General features: G+C 41.6%; 1 protein-coding gene across 1 annotated transcript in view; it reads left to right on the top strand.

Annotated features, from left to right (window-relative positions):
- The window catches only part of dtnbb (dystrobrevin, beta b), a 99620-nt gene extending 72262 nt beyond the window's left edge, over positions 1-27358 (top strand). The window contains exons 12-20 of the mRNA XM_055161622.1: positions 1270-1360; positions 2818-2906; positions 7210-7323; positions 10020-10116; positions 12732-12752; positions 20738-20897; positions 23788-23877; positions 24426-24476; positions 26813-27358. Of these exons, the coding sequence (XP_055017597.1) occupies positions 1270-1360; positions 2818-2906; positions 7210-7323; positions 10020-10116; positions 12732-12752; positions 20738-20897; positions 23788-23877; positions 24426-24476; positions 26813-26832 (733 nt within the window). The 3' untranslated portion in view covers positions 26833-27358. The remainder of the gene's footprint in view (positions 1-1269; positions 1361-2817; positions 2907-7209; positions 7324-10019; positions 10117-12731; positions 12753-20737; positions 20898-23787; positions 23878-24425; positions 24477-26812) is intronic.
- The last annotated feature ends 314 nt before the right edge of the window (positions 27359-27672 follow it).

Below are 27672 nucleotides of genomic sequence, written 5' to 3'. Positions count from 1 at the left end.
AGAGGCTGTTGTTGTGCTGCTGTGGGGTGATGGGGCAGGTGGAGGGGAGAGAGAGTGCATTCCTCTTGTTTTATTTATAAAAAATAGGGAAAAGGTGCAAGAAAAAACTACAAACATATTTTATAGTCTCCATGCATCCATTTTTTAAAGTCTAATATCATTTGATTGTCATTGTTTCATGTACTTCACCAGATTGAAGTTCTTTTATTTTATATATTTGTTGCTCTGTAGTATCATGGAGAGTATTATTCACTCTATTGAAGTTACTTGTAGTAGTAGGATATAGTATATATAGTAGTATTATTATACAGGAGGTCCCAAAAAATGTGACATCATTTCACAGGCCAATCATTTTGGTAATTCTTGTTGAAATAAGCTCAGATGTGCGGCTGAGTTCGGTGGCTTATGCAGGACTAAAGGATCTAGAGCTGCAAACTGTCACTCCAGGAATCTGCCTTTCCAAACTTGATCTCCTTACAGACTTCTTGGGGCTTCGCAAGAGTTTTTCATGAACTTGCTCGACCTTTTCCTCTAATGTTGATGATGATCTACCAGATCCTTTGGTCCTGCATAAGATTCTTCCTCCAGATTTGTTTTACAGTTGGTGAAGTTTTTCCAGATGTTGTATTGAAGCTGCACAGTCTTGGGTGAGTGGGTGCAGAAGATTCTAGACACAAAATGACTTCTGTTTGGGAGTGAACGGATCAACCTGAAAACAGAACAAAATAAAACATTAAATATAAAATCTTGATCTGCTTCTTTACGTTCTGTGAAAATTGGAGCTTATTTCAACAAGGATTGACAAAATGATTGGTCTGTGAACTGCTGGGGACAGTCTGTAGTATAACTCATGTGTGTCTCTTTGCAGTGTCCTGGAGAGTCCACATTACAGCAGCATTATTCACTGTACTGAAGTATAAATAGTTATTATTGTAGTAGTATACAGTATATAGTAGTATTGTAGTATAACTCTTCTGTCCATGTCTCTGTAGTGTCCTGGAGCCCATATGACAGCAGCAGTATTCTTTGTACTCAAGTAGTTCCTGTAGTATTGTAGTATCCTGTCTGTTTCTCTGTAGTGTCCTGGAGAGTCTGCATTATAACACGATTATTCATTGTATTAAAGTGTAGTTACTGCAGTATTACTGTATTCCTCTGTGTGTTTGTGAAGTGTCCTGCAGAGTCCATATTACAGTAGTATTGTTGACTGTATTGAAGTACATATACTGTTACTGCAGTATTACAGTATTCCTCTGTGTGTTTGTGTAGTGTCCTGGAGAGCCCGAGTCGACTGGACGAGGAGCACCGTCTGATCGCTCGATACGCCGCGAGGCTCGCCGCCGAAGCAGGAAACTCTACGGTCAGTCGCACGAACACACTGTCCACTGAGAGACGCCTCCTCCTGTGTCCCCCGTCTCCTCCTCTCTCCTTCTCTCTCCTCCTGTCTCCTCCTCTCTCCTCCTGTCTCCTCCTGTCTCCTCCTGTCTCCTCCTGTCTCCTCCTGTCTCCTCCTGTCTCCTCCTGTCTCCTCTTCTCTCCTCCTGTCTCCTCCTGTCTCCTCCTCTCTCCTCCTGTCTCCTCCTGTCTCCTCCTCTCTCCTCCTGTCTCCTCCTGTCTCCTCCTCTCTCCTCTTCTCTCCTCCTCTCTCCTCCTGTCTCCTCTTCTCTCCTCCTCTCTCCTCCTGTCTCCTCCTCTCTCCTCCTGTCTCCTCCTCTCTCCTCCTGTCCCCTCTTGTCTCCTCCTCTCTCCTCTTTCTCTCCTACTGTCTCCTCTCTCTCCTCCTCTCTCCTCCTCTCTCCTCTCTCTCCTCCTCTCTCCTCCTCTCCTCCTGTCTCCTCCTTCTCCTCTCTCCTCCTGTCTCCTCCTCTCTCCTCCTGTCTCCTCCTGTCTCTCTCCTCCTCCTCCTGTTTCCTCCTCTCTCCTCCTGTTTCCTCCTCCTTTCTCCTGTCTCCTCCTCTCTCCTCCTGTCTTCCTCCTGTCTCCTCCCTCTCCTCCTGTCTCCTCCTCTCCTCCTCTCTCTCCTCTCTCTCCTCCTCCTCTTGTCTCCTCTTGTCTCCTTCTCTCTCCTCCTGTCTCCTCCTCTCTCTCCTCTCTCTCCTCCTTCTCCTCCTGTCTCTCCTCCTCCTGTCTCCTCCTGTCTCCTCCTCTCTCCTCCTGCTCTCCTCCTCCTCCTCTCTCCTCTCTCCTCCTGTCTCCTCCTCTCTCCTCCTGTCTCTCCTCCTCTCCTCCTCCTCCTCTCCTCCTGTCTCCTCTCTCTCCTCCTGTCTCTCCTCCTCTCTCCTCCTCTCTCCTCCTGCTCTCCTCCTCTCCTCCTGTCTCCTCCTCTCTCCTCTTCTCTCCTCCTCTCTCCTCCTGTCTCTTCCTCTCCTCCTGTCTCCTCCTGTCTCCTCCTCTCTCCTCCTGTCTCCTCCTGTCTCCTCCTGTCTCCTCCTCTCTCCTCCTCTCTCCTCCTGTCCCCTCTTGTCTCCTCCTCTCTCCTCTTCTCTCCTACTGTCTCCTCCTCTCCTCCTGTCTCCTCCTCTCTCCTCTTCTCTCCTCCTCTCTCCTCCTGTCTCCTCCTGTCTCTTCCTCTCCTCCTGTCTCCTCCTCTCTCCTCCTCTCTCCTCCTGTCTCCTCCTCTCCTCCTCTCTCCTCCTGTCTCCTCCTGTCTCCTCCTCTCTCCTCCTGTCTCCTCCTCTCTCCTCCTGTCTCCTCCTGTCTCCTCCTCTCTCCTCCTCTTTCCTCCTGTCTCCTCCTCTCCTCCTGTCTCCTCCTCTCCTCTTGTCCCCTCCTCTCCTCCTTTCTCTGGGTTTATGTTTTCTTCTTCTCCTCTTTCAGCAGCAGTGTCCTCCCTCAGACCTCGGCTTCAACTTCGACGCAAACAAACAACAGAGACAACTGATCGCAGAACTGGAGAACAAGAACAGGTCAGAGTCAGAGGGACGTTAAAGCTCCCACATTTACACAGCTGACTCCATGAGCTTTAAGACATGTAAGAATGTCCTTTCCTCCTCACAAACACACCTGGACTTGTGTTTTGTTTCATTCACACATGTTTGATTTACTCTGTGTTATGAGTCTGTCTACATCTCCAAAGCTCTAAACGCTCTGTTCCACCTTGTGATGTCATGAAGTGTTAGTTTTCATGCTAACAGCTCCTTTTACATTTAGTTCAGTAAAGATGGGAAATTCCATGTCTGAAACCATCCAAATGATTCTAGTGAAGGTGTGTGGACTGCACTTACGGTTTTACCAGATGACATCACAAGGTGGAACAGAGTATTCAGCATACAGGGTTTGATTAGAAAACAGCTTGTGGGAACTTAAAGGAGAGAGGAGCGGTGAATAAAGGCAAGGTATGTTTGTTTGGAGCTCAGTTGGTACATAAAGTCATTCAAAATGCTTTACAGAATAAGAAATATATTAATATATAATACAAACAAATCAAAACATAAATAATCATCATGAAATTAAAAAAGAGAGAGACATTAAATGAGAGAGAAGAGTGAAAACCTTTCAGTCATTCATAGCTTAACTGACTGACTTTGGCCTGTCCCACATGTTCACACTGTTCCAGGTTTGAGCTGCATCAATCTGAAGCTCTGACTCCCCGAGTTTACTCCTGATTCTGGCACCAGGACTAAACCAGGACTAAACCAGGACTAAACAGGACTAAACTAGGACTAAACCAGGACTAAACCAGGACTAAACAGGACTAAACAGGACTAAACCAGGACTAAACCAGGACTAAACCAGGACTTCAGCAAGAGGTCGGTCCCTGAGCTCCTCAGAGTGCAGATGGTTCTAGTGGCACTAACATGTCACAGACACTTGTACACACAGACACTTGTACACACAGACTTGTACACACAGACACTTGTACACACAGACTTGTACACACAGACACTTGTACACACAGACTTGTACACACAGACACTTGTACACACAGACTTGTACACACAGACTTGTACACACAGACACTTGTACACACAGACACTTGTACACACAGACTTGTACACACAGACTTGTACACACAGACACTTGTACACACAGACTTGTACACACAGACTTGTACACAGACACTTGTACACACACTTGTACACACAGACTTGTACACACAGACACTTGTACACACAGACACTTGTACACACAGACACTTGTACACACACTCGTACACACAGACTTGTACACACAGACTTGTACACACAGACACTTGTACACACAGACACTTGTACACACAGTACACACTTGTACTTGTACACACAGACTTGTACACACAGACACTTGTACACACAGACACTTGTACACACAGACTTGTACACACAGACTTGTACACACAGACTTGTACACACAGACACTTGTACACACAGACTTGTACACACAGACACTTGTACACAACACACAGACTTGTACACACAGACACTTGTACACACAGACACACAGACTTGTACACACAGTACACACACTTGTACACACAGACTTGTACACACAGACTTGTACACACAGACACTTGTACACACAGACACTTGTACACACAGACACTTGTACACACACACAGACTTGTACACACAGACTTGTACACACAGACACTTGTACACACAGACTTGTACACACAGACACTTGTACACACAGACACTTGTACACACAGACAGACTTGTACACACAGACACTTGTACACACAGACTTGACACACTTGTACACACAGACACTTGTACACACAGACTTGTACACACAGACACTTGTACACACAGACACTTGTACACACAGACTTGTACACACAGACACTTGTACACACAGACTTGTACACACAGACACTTGTACACACAGACTTGTACACACAGACTTGTACACACAGACACTTGTACACACAGACACTTGTACACACAGACTTGTACACACAGACACTTGTACACACAGACTTGTACACACAGACTTGTACACACAGACACTTGTACACACAGACTTGTACACACAGACACTTGTACACACAGACTTGTACACACAGACACTTGTACACACAGACTTGTACACACAGACACTTGTACACACAGACACTTGTACACACAGACTTGTACACACAGACTTGTACACACAGACTTGTACACACAGACTTGTACACACAGACACTTGTACACACAGACACTTGTACACACAGACTTGTACACACAGACTTGTACACACAGACACTTGTACACACAGACACTTGTACACACAGACTTGTACACACAGACACACGTACACACAGACTTGTACACACAGTACACACAGACTTGTACACACACACTTGTACACACAGACTTGTACACACAGACACTTGTACACACACAGACTTGTAACACACAGACTTGTACACACAGACACTTGTACACACAGACTTGTACACACAGACACTTGTACACACACTTGTTACACACAGACTTGTACACACAGACTTGTACACACAGACACTTGTACACACAGACACTTGTACACACAGACTTGTACACACAGACTTGTACACACAGACACTTGTACACACAGACACTTGTACACACAGACTTGTACACACAGACACTTGTACACACAGACTTGTACACACAGACTTGTACACACAGACACTTGTACACACAGACACTTGTACACACAGACACTTGTACACACAGACACTTGTACACACAGACTTGTACACACAGACACTTGTACACACACACTTGTACACACAGACTTGTACACACAGACACTTGTACACAGACACTTGTACACACTTGTACACACAGACTTGTACACACAGACACTTGTACACACAGACACTTGTACACACAGACACTTGTACACACAGACACTTGTACACACAGACTTGTACACACACACACAGACACTGACACTTGTACACACAGACTTGTACACACAGACACTTGTACACACAGACACTTGTACACACAGACTTGTACACACAGACTTGTACACACAGACTTGTACACACAGACACTTGTACACACAGACACTTGTACACACAGACACTTGTACACACAGACTTGTACACACAGACACTTGTACACACAGACACTTGTACACACAGACACTTGTACACACAGACTTGTACACACAGACTTGTACACACAGACACTTGTACACACAGACACTTGTACACACAGACTTGTACACACAGACTTGTACAAGCAGATCCGCTTTCAAGTCTCTGAGCCACAGGGGGCAGTGCAGAGTCCTGAGCACAGGACGTATGTGCTCGTTCTTCCTGGTTGGAGTCAGGACCTGAGTTGTCGTCTTCTGGATGTACAGCAGCGTCTCAGTCGTGTCAGAGCGTCTCCGCAGACTATTACAGGAGTCTAACCTATTGGAGCCAAATGTATGGACAAGTCTCTCCAAGTCTGATTCAGACAGTGTACTGTATATTTGATTTTCGCAGTTTTTAGATGGTAGAAGGCTGCAGATGTCATTGATTTGATGTGGCTGTTAAAGTTCAAGTCTGAGTCCATTAAACAGGAGCCAGAATTTAACTTTACTTTAAAATATTATTACTCAAGTAGAAGCAACAAATAATGACCCAAATATTTCCTCAAGGGTAAAAGTATTTGGAGAAAGTATAGTACTTGATCACTGAGTAACAGTTTGGATGTAAAATGCATTTATTTATATTTGACAGACATACAAAGAATGAACAGAATATAATATTTCTATGGAATGTACTACGAAATGAGAGAAACTGAAGGAGCAACACAAATGTTCAAAACATTTCATATTGTCAATGTAAAGAATTTGTCACTTTATAACAACTTCGCCCAACAGTGAGAAGAGAAACTTGTCTCCTTGTGTTAATTGACTTCACAAAAAAGTCGTGTGAAGTGAATAAATAACACAATGTAAAGTACTTTCCTCATCCCAAACACAACTGGAGTTTTGTTTCATTCACATGTTTAACACACAAACCCTGTGGATTTAGACTGAGTTCTTCTCTCAAACAGAAAACACTCTGTTCCACCTTGTGATGTCATGTGGTAATACAACTGCTCCACTGTGTTTTTAAACTCCATAAATCTTCATTTAGATGATTTTAGCCCTGGAAATGGCAACTGCTACTGAACAAATTAACTTGTAAACAGCCGCTTCATGACATCACAAGGTGGACCAGAGCATTTTGAGCTTTGGGGATGTTGTGATGTGCTCTGTCATGATGTGTCATATGCTGTTACGTCGTGTTGTGTTCTAATGTTGTCACGCTGTTGTGTTCAGGGAGATTCTTCAGGAGATCCAGAGGCTGCGTCTGGAGCATGAACAGGCCTCACAGCCGACCCCAGAGAAGGCCCAACAGAACCCCACGCTGCTCACAGAACTGCGCCTGCTCAGGTCAACCTCCACATGCCACATTTAGAACAACAAGAACATCTACCAATGCATATTATTCATTTAAACATGGGATCATACCACTTCTATGCTGATGATTCCCAAATCTATTAACCACTTAATAAAATCAGCACCTCCCTGACACCTCATGGGCTCTTTTCAAGAATACACTGAACCTACAGCATCAACCTCGACATCATCAGTGATGAAGATTTTAAGTTTGACAAGCAGATAAATGCAGTGGTTCAATCCAGTTTTTATCACGTGCGCCTTTTATCCACACTCAAACCGGTTTGATCTTTTAGTGATTTGGAGCGAGTGATCCAGGCTTTTATCTCTTCACGTCTTGACTCTTGTAACGTCCTGTACACTGATATGAGCCAAACTCACCTGTCACTCTGACACTGAGTTTAAACTGCAGCACGTCACACGTCGTAGAGAACACATCAACACCTATTTGTCCTCAGTGCTCTGGCTCCACGTTCATTTAAAAGATTTAAAGACATTTAGAGTTGATTTTAAAAGGTTATTGTTAATTTGTTTTTAAGCACTTCATGAAATTGCCCCCAATGCACGTCTCAGATCTCACTGTTCCTCCTCTCCTTCACACTCTAAGGTTTGAGGTTTGAGTGCTCCAACCTGTCGTCCCAATAACGAGACTCCGGGGTGACCCTGGTTTGACCCTGGGGTGACCCTGGGGTGACCCTGGGGTGACTGGGTCTTTTCTGTGGTTAAGAGCGCCCTTTCATTCGATTCTTTTAAGTCTCGTTTAAAAACACACTTTTACTCTCTGGTTTTTAACGCGGCGTGAGAATTGTGTGCTCCTCTGACAGTTTTTTATTGATTTAATTTGCAATTTTTCTGTTTGCTAATTTTAGTATTTTTAGTGCTCATTAAGACAATCAAACTAGTCAAATCAAACAAGAGCAAAAACACCAATAAATAATAAAAAGGTAAAAAACATATTCAGACGTGTACCAGTTCCCCAAAATATGCACGATGGGTCAAATCCAACAGACATAGTCCAGACCAAGACCTGATCTGAAGACTGTCCCTGCTGCACTGAAGGACGGCTCAAATACAGAGGGCACATTTTCACAAAGGGACAATAAACTGCAGTTAAATCATGTAACTTTTCTGGCGACGTCTTCTTCTCTCCATGGAAATAGATATAGTGATAGAAATGTTGTGGAACATTCTAGACAAACCAAGCGTCAGATCTCCACGCAGACGAGCAGGTGGTAAAGTTCCACTGTGGCACCTTTAAATAAACCAGAGGCAGAGCTCGTCGTTCTGCTGCAGTGTGCGGAGTCTGAGCTCATTCTTCTTCACGACTAATGCTCTGATCCTCCGCACACTTAAATCAGAGTGTGCATCTGTCTCTGCTCGCTCAGCTCCAGCAGAGAACCACCAACAAGATCAACTCCCAACACCTGGGTCTGGCCTGTTTCATCTGGAGATCACGGCTGCACTGGTTGGGCTAAAAACTGAAGGATTCTGTTCAGAGCAAAGACGGTTTATCTGCACAGAACAATGTGTGCACAAAGAACTTTAAGACATTAAATATTAATAAATAACACAAATAATCAACATAAAATGAACATTAAAAGAGAAGAGTCCTGTAGTCCTGCTATAGTCCTGCTTTAATTTTGATTTAGTCCTGGTTTAGTTCTGGTTTAGTCCTGGTTTAGTTCTGGTTTAGTTCTGGTTAAGTTCTGGTTTAGTCCTTGTTTATTCCTGGTTTAGACCTGGTTCAGTTCTAGTTTTGTCCTGGTTTTGTCCTGGTTTAGTCCTGGTTTAGACCTAGTTTAATCCTGGTTCAGTACTGATTTAGTTGTGCTTTAGACCTGGTTCAATACTGATTTAGTCCTGGTTTAGTCCTGGTTTAGTCCTCACATAGTCTAATCTTTATTTGGGTCAGGATGGTCAGATTTGAAATGCAAAGTTCCAGAGGAACAGAGGAATTGTGGCGTCTGTGTGTTTGAGGTGAAACCTCAGGTCAGTCATGTTTCATGTTTCAGTCAGATGAAGCAGTTCACATGAGTCTTCATCAGATTTGTGATGGAACAGTGAGTCTCTAATGGAAATGATCAGGTTCAGTTGGAGGAAGGAATTGTCCTTTTATATATTTGTTATAAAAGTAGGGAGGTATGATGAGTGTATCTGGTTTAGTCCTGGAATAGAACTCTTTTCATCTTTGTGTCAGGATTTCTAGGTTGGACTGAGTTTATTTAAGGTGGGACTTAAAATGTGAAGTATGTAAAGTGCAGTATATTCTGTGGCCACTAGAGGGCAACAATAAACCAAGAGCAAAGGGGGAATGGAAGAGTTGCTCTAATTCCTCACGGCACTGACATTATTATTCTAAATCTATATTAATACTAAATGAATAATTGTAACGCAGCACAATATGTCAGATAATATTTGATGTGTAAGTTTACACACATCACTGGTGCAGGGCTTCTACAGTGAACAGAGAAAATGAACCTGCAGACACACTCCCACACTGCATTTAAACATCGCTCAATAATATTTTATGCTCAAATCAAAAGAGCCATAGCATCTAATATTTGCAAAGGGAAGAATAAAGTAAACTGTAACTATTAAAAAGTAATACTGGACAATTATAAGTGTGACTGAAGAGCTTCATCTCTGAAACAGAACAGTGTCTTTCAATAATCCTCTCTTTTGTTTTTCAGACACAGGAAGGACGAGCTGGAGCGGCGCATGTCGGCTCTTCAGGAGAGCAGGAGAGAGCTGATGGTCCAACTGGAGGGACTGATGAGACTGCTCAAGGTATCGCCATGGAAACAGACACACCCATGGATATGGAGTGTTCAGATTAGGGTGTTTTTACAAAATAATATTTTAGTCTGAACACCTCCTTTCATTTTTTATATTATTAACTTTATTTAGATAAACCTTTTTCACAACGACCGTTGTGTGTCTGTAGGTTTGTGGAACTTCCAGTTATTGATTTTCTATGGCTAAATGTGTGTGTAAAACTGTGTTACGGCTCGCGGCCTGGCTCCAGCTCCTCCTCGCCTGGTGCTCCTCATTTGTTTTACTGCTTGTACCTTCCATATTTGCATGTCCTGTGTGGTCCCTGACACCTGATTGGTGGGGCGTGGTTCTGTCGCTGTTGGACTGGTACTGACGTCCGTCGTGCTGTGTTTGGAGGATTGACGTCCCGTTCCTCCAATCCTCTTTCTACACATCCGTCGCCTCCACCAATAAAAGTGCTGTGCGTCTGTTCCTCCTGGCGGCTGGATGGCAGTTTCAGTTCCTCACTCTCACTGACAGACGTTCACTAGTGCCTTCTTTGTTATTGTCAAGTGTGTATTCGGTCTGTAGGGGTCGTTATCAACCTATTTTTTGTTATTATTGCCAGTCGAAAGCAGAACAACGAGCACACATTAGTCACACACTCAACTAAACTCATGTTATGATCATGAATAATGTAAGTAATACGTCCTTCAGTCACAGGCTGAATGCTGCAGATGTTCACAGATTATACATGTGTCACATTCCAACTGCACAACACATCATGAAATCAATGTTTAATAGTAACAGTAGAATGAGTCGGATTGAACAAGTTCCTTCTGTTTTCTTCATGATCAGAACATGAGTAGAGTTTGTTGTGTGACTAATGTGGCTCGTTGTTTCCTTTAAGTTTTGCTCTTTCTTCTCATTTACACACACATTTACACACACATTTACACACACATTTACACACACATTTACACACAATTTACACACACATTTACACACACATTTACACACAATTTACACACACATTTACACACACATTTACACACATTTACACACACATTTACACACACATTTACACACATTTACACACATTTACACACACATTTACACACATTTACACACACATTTACACACACATTTACACACACATTTACACACATTTACACACATTTACACACATTTACACACACATTTACACACACATTTACACACAATTTACACACATTTACACACACATTTACACACATTTACACACATTTACACACATTTACACACACATTTACACACATTTACACACACATTTACACACATTTACACACACATTTACACACACATTTACACACACATTTACACACACATTTACACACACATTTACACACACATTTACACACACATTTACACACACATTTACACACAATTTACACACACATTTACACACACATTTACACACACATTTACACACACATTTACACACACATTTACACACAATTTACACACACATTTACACACACATTTACACACACATTTACACACACATTTACACACAATTTACACACACATTTACACACACATTTACACACACATTTACACACATTTACACACACATTTACACACACATTTACACACATTTACACACACATTTACACACATTTACACACACATTTACACACATTTACACACACATTTTGCCATAGAAAACTATTAACCAAAAGTTCCACAGACCTACAGGGCAGGACTCCCGGCTGTTGTGAAAAGATCTATTTTTGCCATCGAGAAAGAAAGTCATGTGTTTTATGAGACGCTTCAAACCAGATTTTTGAAGCTGTTAAAGAGTTTTTTGTTTCAACATAAAAATGAGATGAATCAGAAACAAACGAGGTCAAATGAATCTTCACATCCACACACTCTGTATGTTTGGATTGTTCATGTTTTGGTAAATTCTTCTAGGTACATACACTGAGATCCACTAATGACCCTGTTTGACCTTGTTCTCTCCCTCCCTTTTTCTTCTTTGTCTCCCTCTCTCTTTTTTTTCTGTCTCTCTCTCTCTTTCCCCTCCCTCCCCTCTCTATCTCTGTATCTCTCTTTTCTTCTGTCCTCCTTTTCTCTCCTCCTCTTCACTTACTCACTCTTCTTTCATCTCCCTCTCCGCCTCTTTCTCTCTCACTGTCTGTTTTCTCTCCTTTCTCCTCTTTTCCCTTTCTCTGTCCACCTCTTTCTTTTCCCCTAACTCTCTTTCTCTCCTCCCTCCCTCCCTACCTACTTCCCTTTTCTCACTCTCTCTCTTTCCCTACCCTTCTGTCTCTCGTTCTCTCTTTTCTCTACTTCCTCCTTTCTCCTCTCTTCCCTTTTTCTCTCTGCCTCACACTTTCCCTTTTTTCACTCTTTCTCAATCCCTTCCCCTCTTTCTTCTCTCTCCTCCCTCTCCCCCTCTTTTTCCCTCATCCCTTTCTGCCTCTCCTCTCTTCTTGCTCTCTCTCCATCCCTCTCTCCTTTCCTCCTCTCTTCCCTCTCCCCCTCCTTCTTTTCTTTCTGTCCGCTTCCCCTTCTTACCTTTTCTCTCCCCTTCTCTCCATTCCTTGTTCTTTCTCCTCTCTGTCTCTCCCTCTCTCTCTCTCTCTTCCTCTTTTCTGTGACAGGATGAGGAGCAGAAACAGGCTGTAAGTTTTTCTCTTCTTCATCTGTGTCTCTCGTGAGTGTGGCTCTTGACCCTGTGACCTGCTCCTTCATTTGTCTCCTTCATGTCTGTGTGTTTGTGTGTGTGTCTCTCTGTGTGTGTTTGTGTGTGTGTGTGTGTGTGTGTGTGTGTGTGTGTGTGTGTGTGTGTGTGTGTGTGTGTGTGTGTGTGTGTGTGTGTGTGTGTGTGTGTGTGTGTGTGTGTGTGTGTGTGTGTGTGTGTGTGTGTGTGTGTGTGTCTGTGTGTGTGTGTGTGTGTGCGTCGTCTTCACTCTTTTTTCTTACCACACACTTTAAAGACGCTCTGTGAACATTAAACATTTCCATGTAGCATTTATTCATTACAGATGTTTCTACAGCAAGTGAAGTGTTCAAATTGACAAAAATCAATGTGAACGTTTTCTCAGTGTTCATATTAGTCCAGTCTGTTCTAGAGTTAATTTCACATTTTTTTGGAAATGTTCATTAAGTAACATTGGACCAAAGTTCCTGTGTAACCCCAAATCAAGAGTTATATTCATGTGTTGAGAGTAAACAGATAACACTTTGTAGAGTTATTATGGAAGTATAGATGTGCCACAAGTTTTGAATTAGAATATTTCATGATGAATGACATAACTTGAATATAAAATAGCTGAAATGGAAATAATTTGAGTTAAAAAAGCATTAAACATATGATATGTGGGTGTGATTTTACATGAATTTTCAGCATCTTTAAATCAGACAAAACTCAAGTTGCTACATTCAGATAAAAAAAATTAAAATAAAGTTGAGAAATTCACGATGAGAAATTTAAGTTGAGAAATTCGGATTAAAAAAAGTCAAGTTCCCAAATTCAGATGATTGTGTTACTTATAGTGTACTGCTTTATGTTTTCACAGCATATTCAGTTTTGAGTTGTTACAAAATCTGAATTTTTTGAAACCCTGGTGAAGCCTCTTCAGTCTAACAAAAAGAACAAGCTGAGACATCAGTGTTCAGGTTTCTGACGAGGCTGTTTGGAGCCCGTTTCCCAGACTTAAACTGCAATGCTGGACTTTTGTAACGCATACAGACTAAACCAGGACTAAACCAGGTCTAAACCAGGACTAAACCAGGTCTAAACCAGGACTAAACCAGGACTAAAACCAGGTCTAAACCAGGACTAAACCAGGACTAAACCAGGTCTAAACCAGGACTAAACCAGGTCTAAACCAGGACTAAACCAGGATTAAACCAGGTCTAAACCAGGACTAAACCAGGACTAAACCAGGTCTAAACCAGGACTAAAACCAGGTCTAAAACCAGGTCTAAACCAGGACCTAAACCAGGACTAAACCAGGACTAAACCAGGTCTAAACCAGGACTAAACCAGGACTAAACCAGGACTAAACCAGGTCTAAACCAGGTCTAAACCAGGAACTAAACCAGGACTAAAACCAGGACTAAACCAGGACTAAACCAGGTCTAAACCAGGACTAAACCAGGTCTAAACCAGGACTAAACCAGGACTAAACCAGGACTAAACCAGGACTAAACCAGGTCTAAACCAGGACTAAACCAGGACTAAACCAGGTCTAAACCAGGACTAAACCAGGACTAAACCAGGACTAAACCAGGTCTAAACCAGGACTAAACCAGGACTAAACCAGGTCTAAACCAGGACTAAAACCAGGACTAAACCAGGTCTAAACCAGGACTAAACCAGGACTAAACCAGGACTAAACCAGGTCTAAACCAGGACTAAACCAGGACTAAACCAGGACTAAACCAGGTCTAAACCAGGACTAAACCAGGACTAAACCAGGACTAAACCAGGTCTAAACCAGGACTAAACCAGGTCTAAACCAGGACCAAACCGGGACTAAACCAGGACTAAACCAGGACTAAACCAGGTCTAAACCAGGTCTAAACCAGGACTAAACCAGGACTAAACCAGGACCAAACCGGGATTAAACCAGGACTAAACCAGATCTAAACCAGGACTAAACCTGGTCTGGTCCCGGTCTCAATCCTGATCAGTGTACTCAGGCGACCTTCAGGCTCGTCATGACACTCAATACTGGTTCAGACCTGGTTTAGTCCTGGTTTAGTCCTGGTTTAGTCCTGGTTTGGTCCTGGTTTAGTCCTGGTTTAGTCCTGGTTTCCTGGTTTAGTCCTGGTTTAGTCTGGTTTAGACCTGGTTTAGTCCTGGTTTAGTCCTGGTTTAGACCTGGTTTTAGTCCTGGTTTAGTCCTGGTTTAGTCCTGGTTTAGACCTGGTTTAGTCCTGGTTTAGTCCTGGTTTAGTCCTGGTTTAGACCTGGTTTAGTCCTGGTTTAGTCCTGGTTTTAGACCTGGTTTAGTCCTGGTTTAGTCCTGGTTTAGACCTGGTTTAGTCCTCCTGGTTTAGTCCTGGTTTAGTCTGGTTTTAGACCTGGTTTAGTCCTGGTTTAGTCCTGGTTTAGACCTGGTTTAGTCCTGGTTTAGTCCTGGTTTAGTCCTGGTTTAGTCCTGGTTTAGACCTGGTTTTAGTCCTGGTTTAGACCTGGTTTAGTCCTGGTTTAGTCCTGGTTTAGTCCTGGTTTAGTCCTGGTTTAGACCTGGTTTAGTCCTGGTTTAGTCCTGGTTTAGTCCTGGTTTAGACCTGGTTTAGTCCTGGTTTAGTTCCCGGTTTTGGTCCTGGTTTAGACCTGGTTTAGTCCTGGTTTAGTCCTGGTTTAGACCTGGTTTAGTCCTGGTTTAGTCCTGGTTTAGTCCTGGTTTAGTCCTGGTTTAGTCCTGGTTTAGTCCTGGTTTAGTCTGTATGCGTTACAAAAGTCCAGCATTGCAGTTTAAGTCTGGGAAACGGGCTCCAAACAGCCTCGTCAGAAACCTGAACACTGATGTCTCAGCTTGTTCTTTTTGTTAGACTGAAGAGGCTTCACCAGGGTTTCAAAAAATTCAGATTTTGTAACAACTCAAAACTGAATATGCTGTGAAAACATAAAGCAGTACACTATAAGTAACACAATCATCTGAATTTGGGAACTTGACTTTTTTTAATCCGAATTTCTCAACTTAAATTTCTCATCGTGAATTTCTCAACTTTATTTATATGCTTTAAAAATCCTGTATGTGAAGTTTTGTCTTGTGTCTAAACTAGAAGTGAAGAGCTCTGATCTTTGAACACTTCAGAGCAGAGATGGGACGTGCAAATTGTGACTTGGACTCAAGTCAGACTTGAGTCAATATTTTTAGAAATTGATAAAATGGACTAAGACTTGGGTCTCGACTTGGACTTGAAGGTCAGTGACTTGGGACTTGAAGTGGACTTGAGCTGTGACTTGAGGAGACTTGAGAAGCTCTTTTAAATCTGAATTCTTTCTATTCTGACTGCAGTGATTCACTCTAAGATCCTGTCAAGACGTTTATAAAGGAAAAACTCTTATAAACTCTATAAATACTCATATATATATATATATATATATATATATGAGTATTATTATATATATATATATATATATATATATATATATGAGTATTTATATATATATATATATATATATATATATATATATATTATATTATATTTTTTTTATATATATACTATGATTTTTTAAAGTACAATTTATCTTAAAATTCATATAAATTCCAAAAATCTAAGCCATATTTTGTACTTTAGTTTAAAGACTTGAAATGACTTGAAGCTCAAAGCAGACGACTTGGACTCAGATTTGAGGTCAAAGACTTGAAACTTACTCAACTGATTTTACTGTAGACAGGAAACAGCTGACACGATCACGCTCACAGATTTATATCCTGTGGTCCACAGACAGATTCTTTTTGCACGTTTAAAAATTGTTTAAGATCAAAAATCCTGTAGTGTGTGGCGGCCTTAAGTCGATGTAGAACACCGTCTCTTTTGTGTACCAGTTTGTCTCTGTGGAGCACAGTAAGAACAGATATTTTTCAAGACATTTCTTTCACAGTAGAAATAACTGTATTTGAATAAGTGAAAGATCGATGAGTTTAATGACATACTGTGGAACATTCCAGACAAAGCAAATACATCTCCATGGAGACCTTCATCAGAAAAGAGAGGTGACCCCAATCACTGTCACAATGTCTGTTTTTCTACATATTTTTGACACATAAAACCACCTGTAACTGAATCAATGTAAAGTAGAACTGTTTAATGTCACACTGTGGAACATTCCAGGCAGAGCAATGACGTATCCATGGAAACAAGAAAGTGACAGACGCCCAACCCCTAAGAAAGTTACACAGTGCACCTTTAACTCGCTTATAAATGTAAAAAACAAGCAAACAAACATAAAAATCTGCAAAAATAACACATTTGGACTGTAGTTTTGGTGGTAAATTGGTGGTTTTCAGATTTTACTCCCAGATTTCCTTATTGATCACATTATACTTTTCCATGAAATCTCTTTTCTGTTCATGACTAGACCCAAGAACTCACAGCGTTACAACACAAATCTGTATTCTAATGATATTTATTTGAGCTGCTTCCATCTGTGCTGAATCTTACAGGCCTATAGAACTCTGTGATGTCGTCTGAAACCAGTGAAGGGACAGCTCTGGTTTATAAAGCTACTTGAGTCTATCTTGTCCATCATCTATCCAACATTTCCTTTTCCCAAACTCCTTTTCCAGAGTCTGGGTCCAAAAAGTGGGATTTTCCTCCAAATGTCTCTCTCTCCGTCTCCTGCTCCCTCTGTTCATCCATCTGCCCACTGGAAAACTGCCACAAACTCAGAGCGAGAAAAAAAAAAAAAAAACTCTGTGAAAACCCTGAGACTGAGACCGTGTCCTGGTCTACACTCCACACATGGTTTCCATTTAAGGTGGATTTAAGGCGGATTTAAGGTGGACCTCTGCAGATGCACACAGCGAGTGGAGAGACCAGAATTTGTTTGTCCAGTTAGGATTAAAGGTGCATTGTGTAACTTTTTGGATACCAGTCTGTCACCTTCTTGTTTCTATGGAGATGTCATTCTCTGCCTGAAATGTTCCACAGTGTGACATTAAACAGCTCTACTTTACATTTATTCATTTACAGGTGGTTTTATGTCTCAAAAATACCTAGAAAAACAAACATTGTGACTGTGAGCGGGGTCGCCTCTCCACAGATCTGACCTGTAACTTAGTCTTGTTTGGTCTCCATGATGATAGAAACTTAGAGTAACTTAGAAGATAGTAGCTTTGGTGGAGGGTCCGTCAAACGCTTTTCTCCATGGTCTGGAATATTTCACAGTATGGCATTAAACCTTTCTATCTTCATGAAGACCAAACCAGACCAAGTTACAGGTCAGATCTGTGGAGAGCCTGTTTTTCTAGGTATTTTTGAGAGAAACCACCTGTAATTGAATCAATGTAAAGTAGAGCTGTTTAATGTCACACTGTGGAACATTCCAGACAAAGGAATAACATCTCCATGAAGAAAACCATTTGACGGACCCGTCACCAGAAAAGTTACACAGTGCACCTTTAAACGAGGCTGAATTATATGATCATAGTTCTTAAATCTGTCTGTTTCTATAATGCCAGAGCCTTCGTGTGTGTGTGGGACTTTTTCCACTTCACTTCTCATGTTATTGTTCTGAATCATTAACTCACCAAAACCCGACCTCCAGCCCAAAGTTTAACTTTAACCAAACGAAGGAGGAGGAGGAGAGATACCAAAGATTAACAAGGAAAAAAATCAAGCTGCACAAGAAGGAAAGAGGGAATTGTGTATATGCAAAGAGTGATGCAAGTTTAGACACTGAAAATCATTTTAATAAAAGTAAACTGGATTTTGATTCAGTACAAACACTTTTTTCCATGGAGATGTTATTGCTTTGGAATGTTTCACAAAAGAAGAAACCTTTCTATCTTTTCAAGCAAAGCAGTTAGATAGTAGATCTCCATGGAGACCAGCAGGTGATGGACCCTTCATCAGAAAAGTTACATTAAAGTCAAGTCAAACTTTTCCAAAAGCTACAAAATGAAACATGTTTTTTACTAGTTTTTGTCTTGTAAACCAACTAGAAAACATGAATCTACTCTTTGTCTTTATTACCATTATGTAACTTTTGTGGTGGAGGGTAAGTCAAATTGCTTTTCTTCATGGAGATGTTTTCTGGAATGTTCCACAGTATGGCATTAAACCTTTCTATCTTCATGAAGACCAAACCAGATCAAGTTACAGGTCAGATCTGTGGAGAGGTGACCCCGCTCACAGTCACAGTGTCTGTTTTTCTACGTATTTTTGACAAATAAAACCACCTGTAATTGAATAAATGTAAAGTAGAGCTGTTTAAAGTCACACTGTGGAACATTCCAGACAGAGCAATGACATCTCCATAGCTCCCACTGGTACACGCCCACTGTGACGTACACGCCCACTGTGACATACACTTTGTGACTTACACACCCACTGTGATGTACACACTGTGACGTACACACTGTGACGTACACACTGTGACGTACACACTGTGACATACACACTGTGACGTACACACTGACGTACACACCCACTGTGACGTACACACGACCACACTGTGACGACACGTACACTTTGTGACGTACACACTGTGACGTACACACACCACACTGTGTACACTGTGACGTACACACTGTGACGTACACACTGTGACGTACACACTGTGACGTACACACTGTGACGTACACACTGTGACGTACACACTGTGACGTACACACTGACGTACACGCCCACTGTGACATACACACCGTGACGTACACACCACACTGTGACGTAACACGACCCACTGTGACATACACACACTGTGACGTACACACTGTGACGTACACACTGTGACGTACACACTGTGACATACACACTGTGACGTACACACACTGTGACGTACACACTGTGACGTACACACACGCCCACTGTGACATACACACCGTGACGTACACACCGTGACGTACACACCGTGACGTACACACCGTGACGTACACACCGTGACGTACACACCGTGACGTACACACCGTGACGTACACACTGTGACATACACACCCACTGCGACGAACACGCCCACTGTGACATACACTTTGTGACTTACACATCCACTGTGACGTACACACTGTGATGTACACACTGTGACATACACACCCACTGCGACGAACACGCCCACTGCGACATACACTTTGTGACGTACACACTGTGACGTACACACTGTGACGTACACACTGTGACGTACACACTGTGACGTACACACTGTGACGTACACACTGTGACGTACACGCCCAGTTTGATGTTCTTCGTGGGTGATAGTCGTAGGATTGGTCAGCATTGTGTCGTTATTTTGGTCCAAATGTAAAAAACACTCTGTTCTAGTGTGATGTGCAGCAATCCACAAGAGGGGTCCACAGCCTGGATTAGTCCTGGTTTAGTCCTGATTTAGTCCTGGTTTGGTCCTGGTTTAGTCCTGGTTTAGTCCTGGTTTAGTCCTGGTTTAGTCCTGGTTTAGTCCATGCGGCGCTTTGTTGTTCTGATGTTTACGGTGATGTCAGTTTTCACTGGACACCACAGTTTTCTAACACATGAAGTCAGAGCACGTGTTTCTTTTATGAAGTCATTTTAGATTAATATTGTGATTTAAAATATAAAAATGATAACAAAATGATCCATGAGATCAGAGGTTCAAATATAACAGATACAAGCATAATAAGTCTGATTTAAAACCACCCTAACTGGTCTATTTCCTGTGTATTTCTTGTATATTTCCTGTGTATTTCTTTTGTATTTCCTGTGTATTTCTAGTATATTTCCTGTGTATTTCTTTTGTATTTCCTGTGTATTTCCCGTGTATTTCTTGTATATTTCCTGTGTATTTTTTTTGTATTTCCTGTGTATTTCTTGTATATTTCCTGTGTATTTCTTTTGTATTTCCTGTGTATTTCTAGTGTATTTCCTGTGTATTTCTTGTATATTTCCTGTGTATTTCTTGTGTATTTCCTGTGTATTTCTTGTGTATGACTATAGTATTTCTGGTTTGTTCCAGTCTCAGTGTGGCAGCTCCCCTCACTCGTCTCCCAGTCACGGCGCAGGCTGCTCGATGCCGATGCCCATCCGCTCCACCTCGGCAGGCTCCACCCCCACACACACCCCCCAGGACTGTCTGAGTGGGGTGGGCGGGGACGTGCTCGAGGCCTTCGCTCAGGGTAAACTATCAACCCTCAACACTATTATGTCAAAATATAACACTAATCATGTTATAACAACAAAGATGCTTTACAACATTCTTCATTCACTCCACACCACACTGTAGTCACAGCTGCCCTGGGACAGACTGACTGAAGGTACAGACAATCTGTCCCATCAGTAAGGCTGTGCAATGAACTGAGTTTTGATTTCAATTTGAGTGTCAAATGATTTCCAAATTCTAATAATCGAGTTAAAACGATTTATGTGGCGGTGAAAGTGAGTGGGCGTGACTACTGTAGTTTTGTGAGGATTCACGTGGTGCCCCCCAAGCACCTGGTGCTGTACAAACTGTGAGGAGCTACAGTTCTGATCATCTCAGCAGGACTCACATCTGTCTCACTAGTTAATAGATGATATATGATATTTGTGCTGCTGGACTTATTTTCTTTGCTAAAGTGTTTGCTCTGCTCCACATGTAAACAAACAGCCCCATGTGATGACGTCATCTGCCGTGGCTCGGTACAGTTGTGCAGAACTTAGGTTACGTTCACACTGAAACAAATCACCGTATCACCATATCACAAACGATTTGCGTTCAGACACGTCATTTCTGTGTCCACAAGCCTACCCTATCCATACAACTTTTACAACATTTTACAGAAATTAAACTCAAACCCACATGGCTAATTTGCATAAACTAAACGCTGATAAAAACAGGTCACTGTTGTGTCGCTGATGCAGTTCAGCTTATGTTGGACTAAAGGACACGACTTAGTAGAATATGAGTGTTCTTTCTGTGACAGAGGGGTGTTCTGCTGATGCTGTTCTGTGTTTCTGTCGTGTTGGAGATGGTTCATGTGAAACCTTTTAGAGATTATACATGTGCAGGTCGTACACACAGACACATGTTTATATGAATGGACACATATTCAGGCCTCTTAGTGTTTTGTCGGTGAATTACTTCATGCTGCACAGACCTACATCAGAGTATCAGAGTTTTCAGGAGTCCACACAGTGCTGGATCACATCTGTACGAACATGAATTCGTGGGAGCTGGAGGCACCAGATCGTTCCGTCTCTGGAGCCATTTTCCATCAGATTAGTGTGAACAAACACTGCACCCACAACCAAAACGTCTTGAATACTCACTAGTGTGGACGGGGCTATAAGGATGAGTGCAGAACATAGAACCCTCAGCAATCAGCACGGTTCTATACTCCTAGTGTGAGTCACCCTAAAGCTTAACAAGCTTTATTGTGGGATATTTTTATGTAAATGAGTATATTTGTTTTATTTTTTAAATATAGAGATTGTGGAACAGATGGATATTTAGTTTATTTTGGAGACATTTATGTTTTTCTGCCTTATTTCATGTTAGAAGTGTATTTTATTCATTTTACATTTTATACATCTCTAAACTGCTCTAAGGTTCAGATGTGCAGCCTTTATTTATTCAATAATTTTTTGAGACAATTGGTGAATAAATGTATCATGTAACTAAAATGTAATCGTTTGAATAATATTGATTTCAATATTGACCAAAATAATCCTGATAATGATGTTTCCATAATTGAGCAGAGCTACGATCGGCACCACCACATCACACACACACACAGACACACACACACACACACACACACACATCACTCACACACACACACAGACACACACACACACACACACATCACTCACACACACACACACACACACACACACACACACACACACACACACACACACACACACACACACACACACACTCACACACACACACACACACACACACACACACACACACACACACACACACACACACACACACACACACACACACACACACACACACACACACACACACACACACACACACACACACACACACACACACACACACACACACACACACACACACATCACTCACACACACACACACACACACACACACACACACACACACACACTCACACACACACACACACACAGACACACACACAGCACACACACACACACACACACACACACACACACACACACACACACACACACACAGCACACACACACACACACACACACACACACACACACACACACACACACACACACACACACACAGACACACACACACACACACACACACACACACACACACACACACACACACACACACACACACACACACACACACACACACACAGACACACACACACACACACAGCACACACACACACACACACACACACACACACACACACAGCACACACACACACACACACACACACACACACACACACACACACACACACACACATGACACACACAGACACACACACACACAGACACACACACACACACACACAGACACACACACACACAGACACACACACACACACACACACACACACACACACACACACACACACACACACACACACACACACAGACACACACACACACACACACAGACACACAGACACACACACACACACACACACACACGCACATGCACACAGCTCTTTCACTCTAGGCAATGTGGGTGAAGTGTCTTGCCTAAGGACACAATAACAGTTTTCGTCACTGTGTCCTGCTGTGCTGTTCTCAGCCGTCTCCCATCCAAGTCCTGACCAGGCAGATCTGTCAAGATCAGGCTTTGACAAGATTTCATGTTTTTCAAATTATGACAGACTTTTTGAATCAGTTTTTGATCCATCAAGTGGCAGTTTGTGAAAAAAGTTCAAAGTTACAGGAATCGCTCAGCCTCCTGGTTTGTTTTAATGTGTCAACTGCCAAGGTTTAAATGTGTATGATTATGAAGCTCATGGACATGTGCTCCTGACAGTCAACCTGTGTTGTTCAACATATTGTTCTCCGTCCTGTTACATATGATTTCATTTCTGTGTGTTTCCTCAGGTGTTCCTAGAAATCTTCGAAACGATCTGTTAGTGGCTGCTGATTCCATCACAAACACCATGTCGTCTCTGGTTAAAGAGCTGCACTCAGGTTTGACACTTTCTCTTCATTTCAAGTTCTTTAAAGGTCCTATATTACACCAAACAGACTCCTGCGAGCTGAATCTGTGTTAGAATACTGTTACCTCCTCAAAAACACACCTGGAGTTGAGTCTGTCTACATCTCCAAAGTTCCAAAGGCTCTGTTTCACCTTGTGATGTCATGAAGCGGTAGTTTTCAAGTCAATACCTCCTTTTTCCTTTTGTTCAGTAAATTTTGACAGTTCTCGGGCTCAGTCATCAAAATGATTCCAATGAAGCTACATGGAGTTTAAAAACACAGTGGAGCACTTCCTGTATCACCACATGACATCACAAGGTAGAACAGTGTGTTTTCAGTGTTTGAGAGCCTAACTATGTGTGTTAAACGTGTGAATGAAAGGAAACACAAGTCCAGGTGTGTTTGTGAAGAGGAAACATCATTAGAACAGAGATCAGAAAAGAATCAGTATGGGCCCTTTAAATAAACACAGAGTTCAATAGTTTTGAATAAACGTGAGTGTGTCAGATTTGACCTGGTTAAATGTGTGTTGGGTTCAGTGGACGATGGAGGAGATGAAGAAGAGACCAACCTGAGAAACGGAGACAGAGGTGATACTCGGTGCATGAAGCTCTCTCCATATATTAGCTTGTAATATATGGCTCACATTTCACCTGCAAAACAACTTTCAAATGTTTAAATAAATCAAATCCATACAATCTTTGGGTTATTATCTTTCATATGTACTTCAAATCCAGCCTCTCTATATCCCTGTACTACTGTGTATATTATATATTGTGTCACAAACAGGCTGCTTCCACTGCATGGTTCACTGCATGTGCTGCTTTGACTCAAAAACTAAAGACAAAAGTAAATATAAGAACTCAAGCTGAAGCTGCTCCTTCTTTCTTCTTCTTCTTTGTTGATCTGAAGCAGAATGAGACACAAATAGAGTGTGCTAAGAACAGTGTGTGTGTTCACTTCAGCTCGTTTATTATTCTATGAACAGAGAAGCATGACACCACTGCTCCATCCCACTGTCACTCACCACCACCACGAGGAGGAGGAGCAGGCCGTCTACTTAAAGCTGCATCATGGAACTTTTCTTCTTGTCTCTATGGAGATGTTATTGTTTTGCAGTAGGAAATTCCCAGACAAAGACAATGATGAGACGAGCACCATGAATGTTCCATGATGGAGCTTTAAGTCTTGACTTTCATGCATGAGCTTTTCTCGTAGAATCAGAGGAATACACCTGCGCAGGTCTAAAGCTGCACTGTGGAACTTTTTAGTTGGGGGTTCATCACCTGCTTGTTTCTATGGAGATGTCATTGATGTGCCTGGAATGTTCCACAGTGTGACATTAAACAGATCTACTTTACATTGATTCAGTTACAGGTGGTTTTATGTGTCATAAATACCTAGAAAACTGACACTGTGACTGTGAGCGAGGTCGCCTCTCCACAGATCTGACCTGTAACTTGGTCTTGTTTGATCTCCATGGAGAAAGAATAGTTTAATGCCATACTGTGAAACATTTCAGACAAAACAATAACATCTCCATGGAGAAAAGTATTTGATGGAGCCTCCACCAGAAAAGTTTCACAATGCAGCTTTAAATGAAGTTAAACTTTAACCTAACCCCTCCAAACAGCAAAAAATGCAGCTTTGTTTTGTTGTTTTCTTCTTCTTCTATGTTTCATCAGAGGTGGGAGAAACCAGAACGTGTCTGTAAACGTACACGTCTGTTTTTTTTATCTGTTATAGATGATGCTTTTAATGTAATCCAGTTTTAAAACAAATGTAGACTTCTTTAGTCCAGGTGAGTCAGGCCCAGTCTGAACCAGAGGAGAATGAACTACTCAATTATGTTACTTAAGTAAAAGTACAGATACAAAAGTAAAACATTACTTAAACAGAATTAAAAGTATCACATGAAATATCTGTTTAAAATGTACTTTAAAAGTAAAAAGTAAGTGTTTTGCAGAGATTTTTTTTAGAACAATTAAAGGATGAAATGTAGTGATTTTGATAAAGAATTTGGCTAATGTCAGTGATTCAGTAGATTTCTTAATTTCTGTAGCCACTTTTGTGTATTTTTGTATTTGATTTGCTCAAAGCTGGGGCAGAAACTCAAATTAAATTAGCTAAAAAATAAAGTCTCAGCCATTTAAACAAGACTCAGACCATAAAGAAAAGTACTTTTTACTTTTCAGTCCAGATTTAAAATACTTGCTCTCTAATGCAGTGAAGTAAAAGTAAAAAGTATCCACTGTAAAATGCAGTTAAGTAAAGTACAGGCATGTACAATTTGTACTTAAATATTGTACTTTTACTTTTGTACTGCGTTACTTTCCATCTCTGGTCTTAACAGGTGTAGGTGTAAAGGTAAGATTTGTTGTAGACCTAGTTTAGTCAGGATTTAGACCAAATTTAGTCTTTTTTAATCATTTAATCTTGATGTAAAACTGGTTTAGTCCCATTTGAGACTTGAAAACCTAAATATTTTCTGAGTATCACTATTTCATATAACTTCTTGCTACTTAAAGCTGCATTGTGTCACTTTTCTGTTGGAGGGTCAAGCCATTTTTTGTCTGGAATATTTCACAGTATGGCATTAAACCTTTCTATCTTCATGAAGACCAAACCAGACCAAGTTACAGGTCAGATCTGTGGAGAGGCGACCCCACTCAGTCAGAATGTCTGTTTTTCTAGGTATTTTTGACACATAAAACCACTTGTAATTGAATAAATGTAAAGTAGAGCTGTTTAATGTCACACTGTGGAACATTCCAGGCAGAGCAATGACATGTCCAAAAAAGACAAAAAGTTACATGGTCAGATCAATCAAATGGCCACTCCCCACCTCTGAATGAACACTTCTACTCTTTAATTATTAACTGTACTGTTATTTTTCTAACTCTTCTGCTTTGTTTTCTGTGTTTAGTTCGAGTACCGAAGCACTGAAGATTCTCCGTCTCCAGGGCAACCTCAGCTCGTGTAGAATGCATGCTGTAACCAGGACCTCAATGTGTGGAACCTCCATCTATACATCAAACTATGGGAGAAGTCCACCTCACGTCTGCACTGACACAGACGTTCCCCATGCGCCACTGTGTGTCCTGATAGAACTAAATCTTTAAGACGTTAAGACAATTCCCTGAAACATCACTGCTAAATATGACTCGCTTTTTCCCTATAGCCCCCCGCGTACTGCGAAAAATACAAGCTCCACCACTTAGAAGGATCTGAATTCAAAACAGTGACGTGATTTGAGTTTTTCTGACCATTTAATCACATAATACACCTGATTATTTGAATGCTTCTGGATATTTCTGACTGATTACAATGATTTCAGTGGTGGAATGTTTCACAGTATCTTTCTATCTCGATGGAAACCAAACTAGACCAAGTTACAGGTCAGATCTGTGGAGAGGCGACCCCGCTCACACTCAGAATGTCAGTTTTTCTAGTTGTTTTTGAGCTACATTGCACATTTCTCGGATCTGGCCATGATTTTAAAACTTCTATCAGGTTATTCATCTTGTTTTCAGATTTATTCTCTACTTACTCGTTCTGAGACGCTTCATTCTCGTCTAGAGGTCGTTTCTTTTAAGAGAATTTGTCAAGTCAAATGATCTTACTGCATGGACACATCATTTCAGCACTTCTGAGACATTTTCTGATACATTTAAGTGTTTAGATCTTACATTTTGGCCAAGCTTTTCTGCAGGGTATAAAAGCACCTGTAATGGAATAAACGTAAAGTAGAGCTGTTTAAAGTCACATTGTGGAACATTCCAGGGA

The sequence above is a fragment of the Boleophthalmus pectinirostris genome, unplaced genomic scaffold (assembly GCF_026225935.1).
Source record: "Boleophthalmus pectinirostris isolate CB_2022bp ecotype Guang Dong unplaced genomic scaffold, ASM2622593v1 HiC_scaffold_10, whole genome shotgun sequence".
NCBI classification, from domain to species: Eukaryota; Metazoa; Chordata; class Actinopteri; order Gobiiformes; family Gobiidae; genus Boleophthalmus; species Boleophthalmus pectinirostris.
Note: the sequence above shows the minus strand (reverse complement) of the source record. Positions and strands in the feature narration are given on the sequence as shown.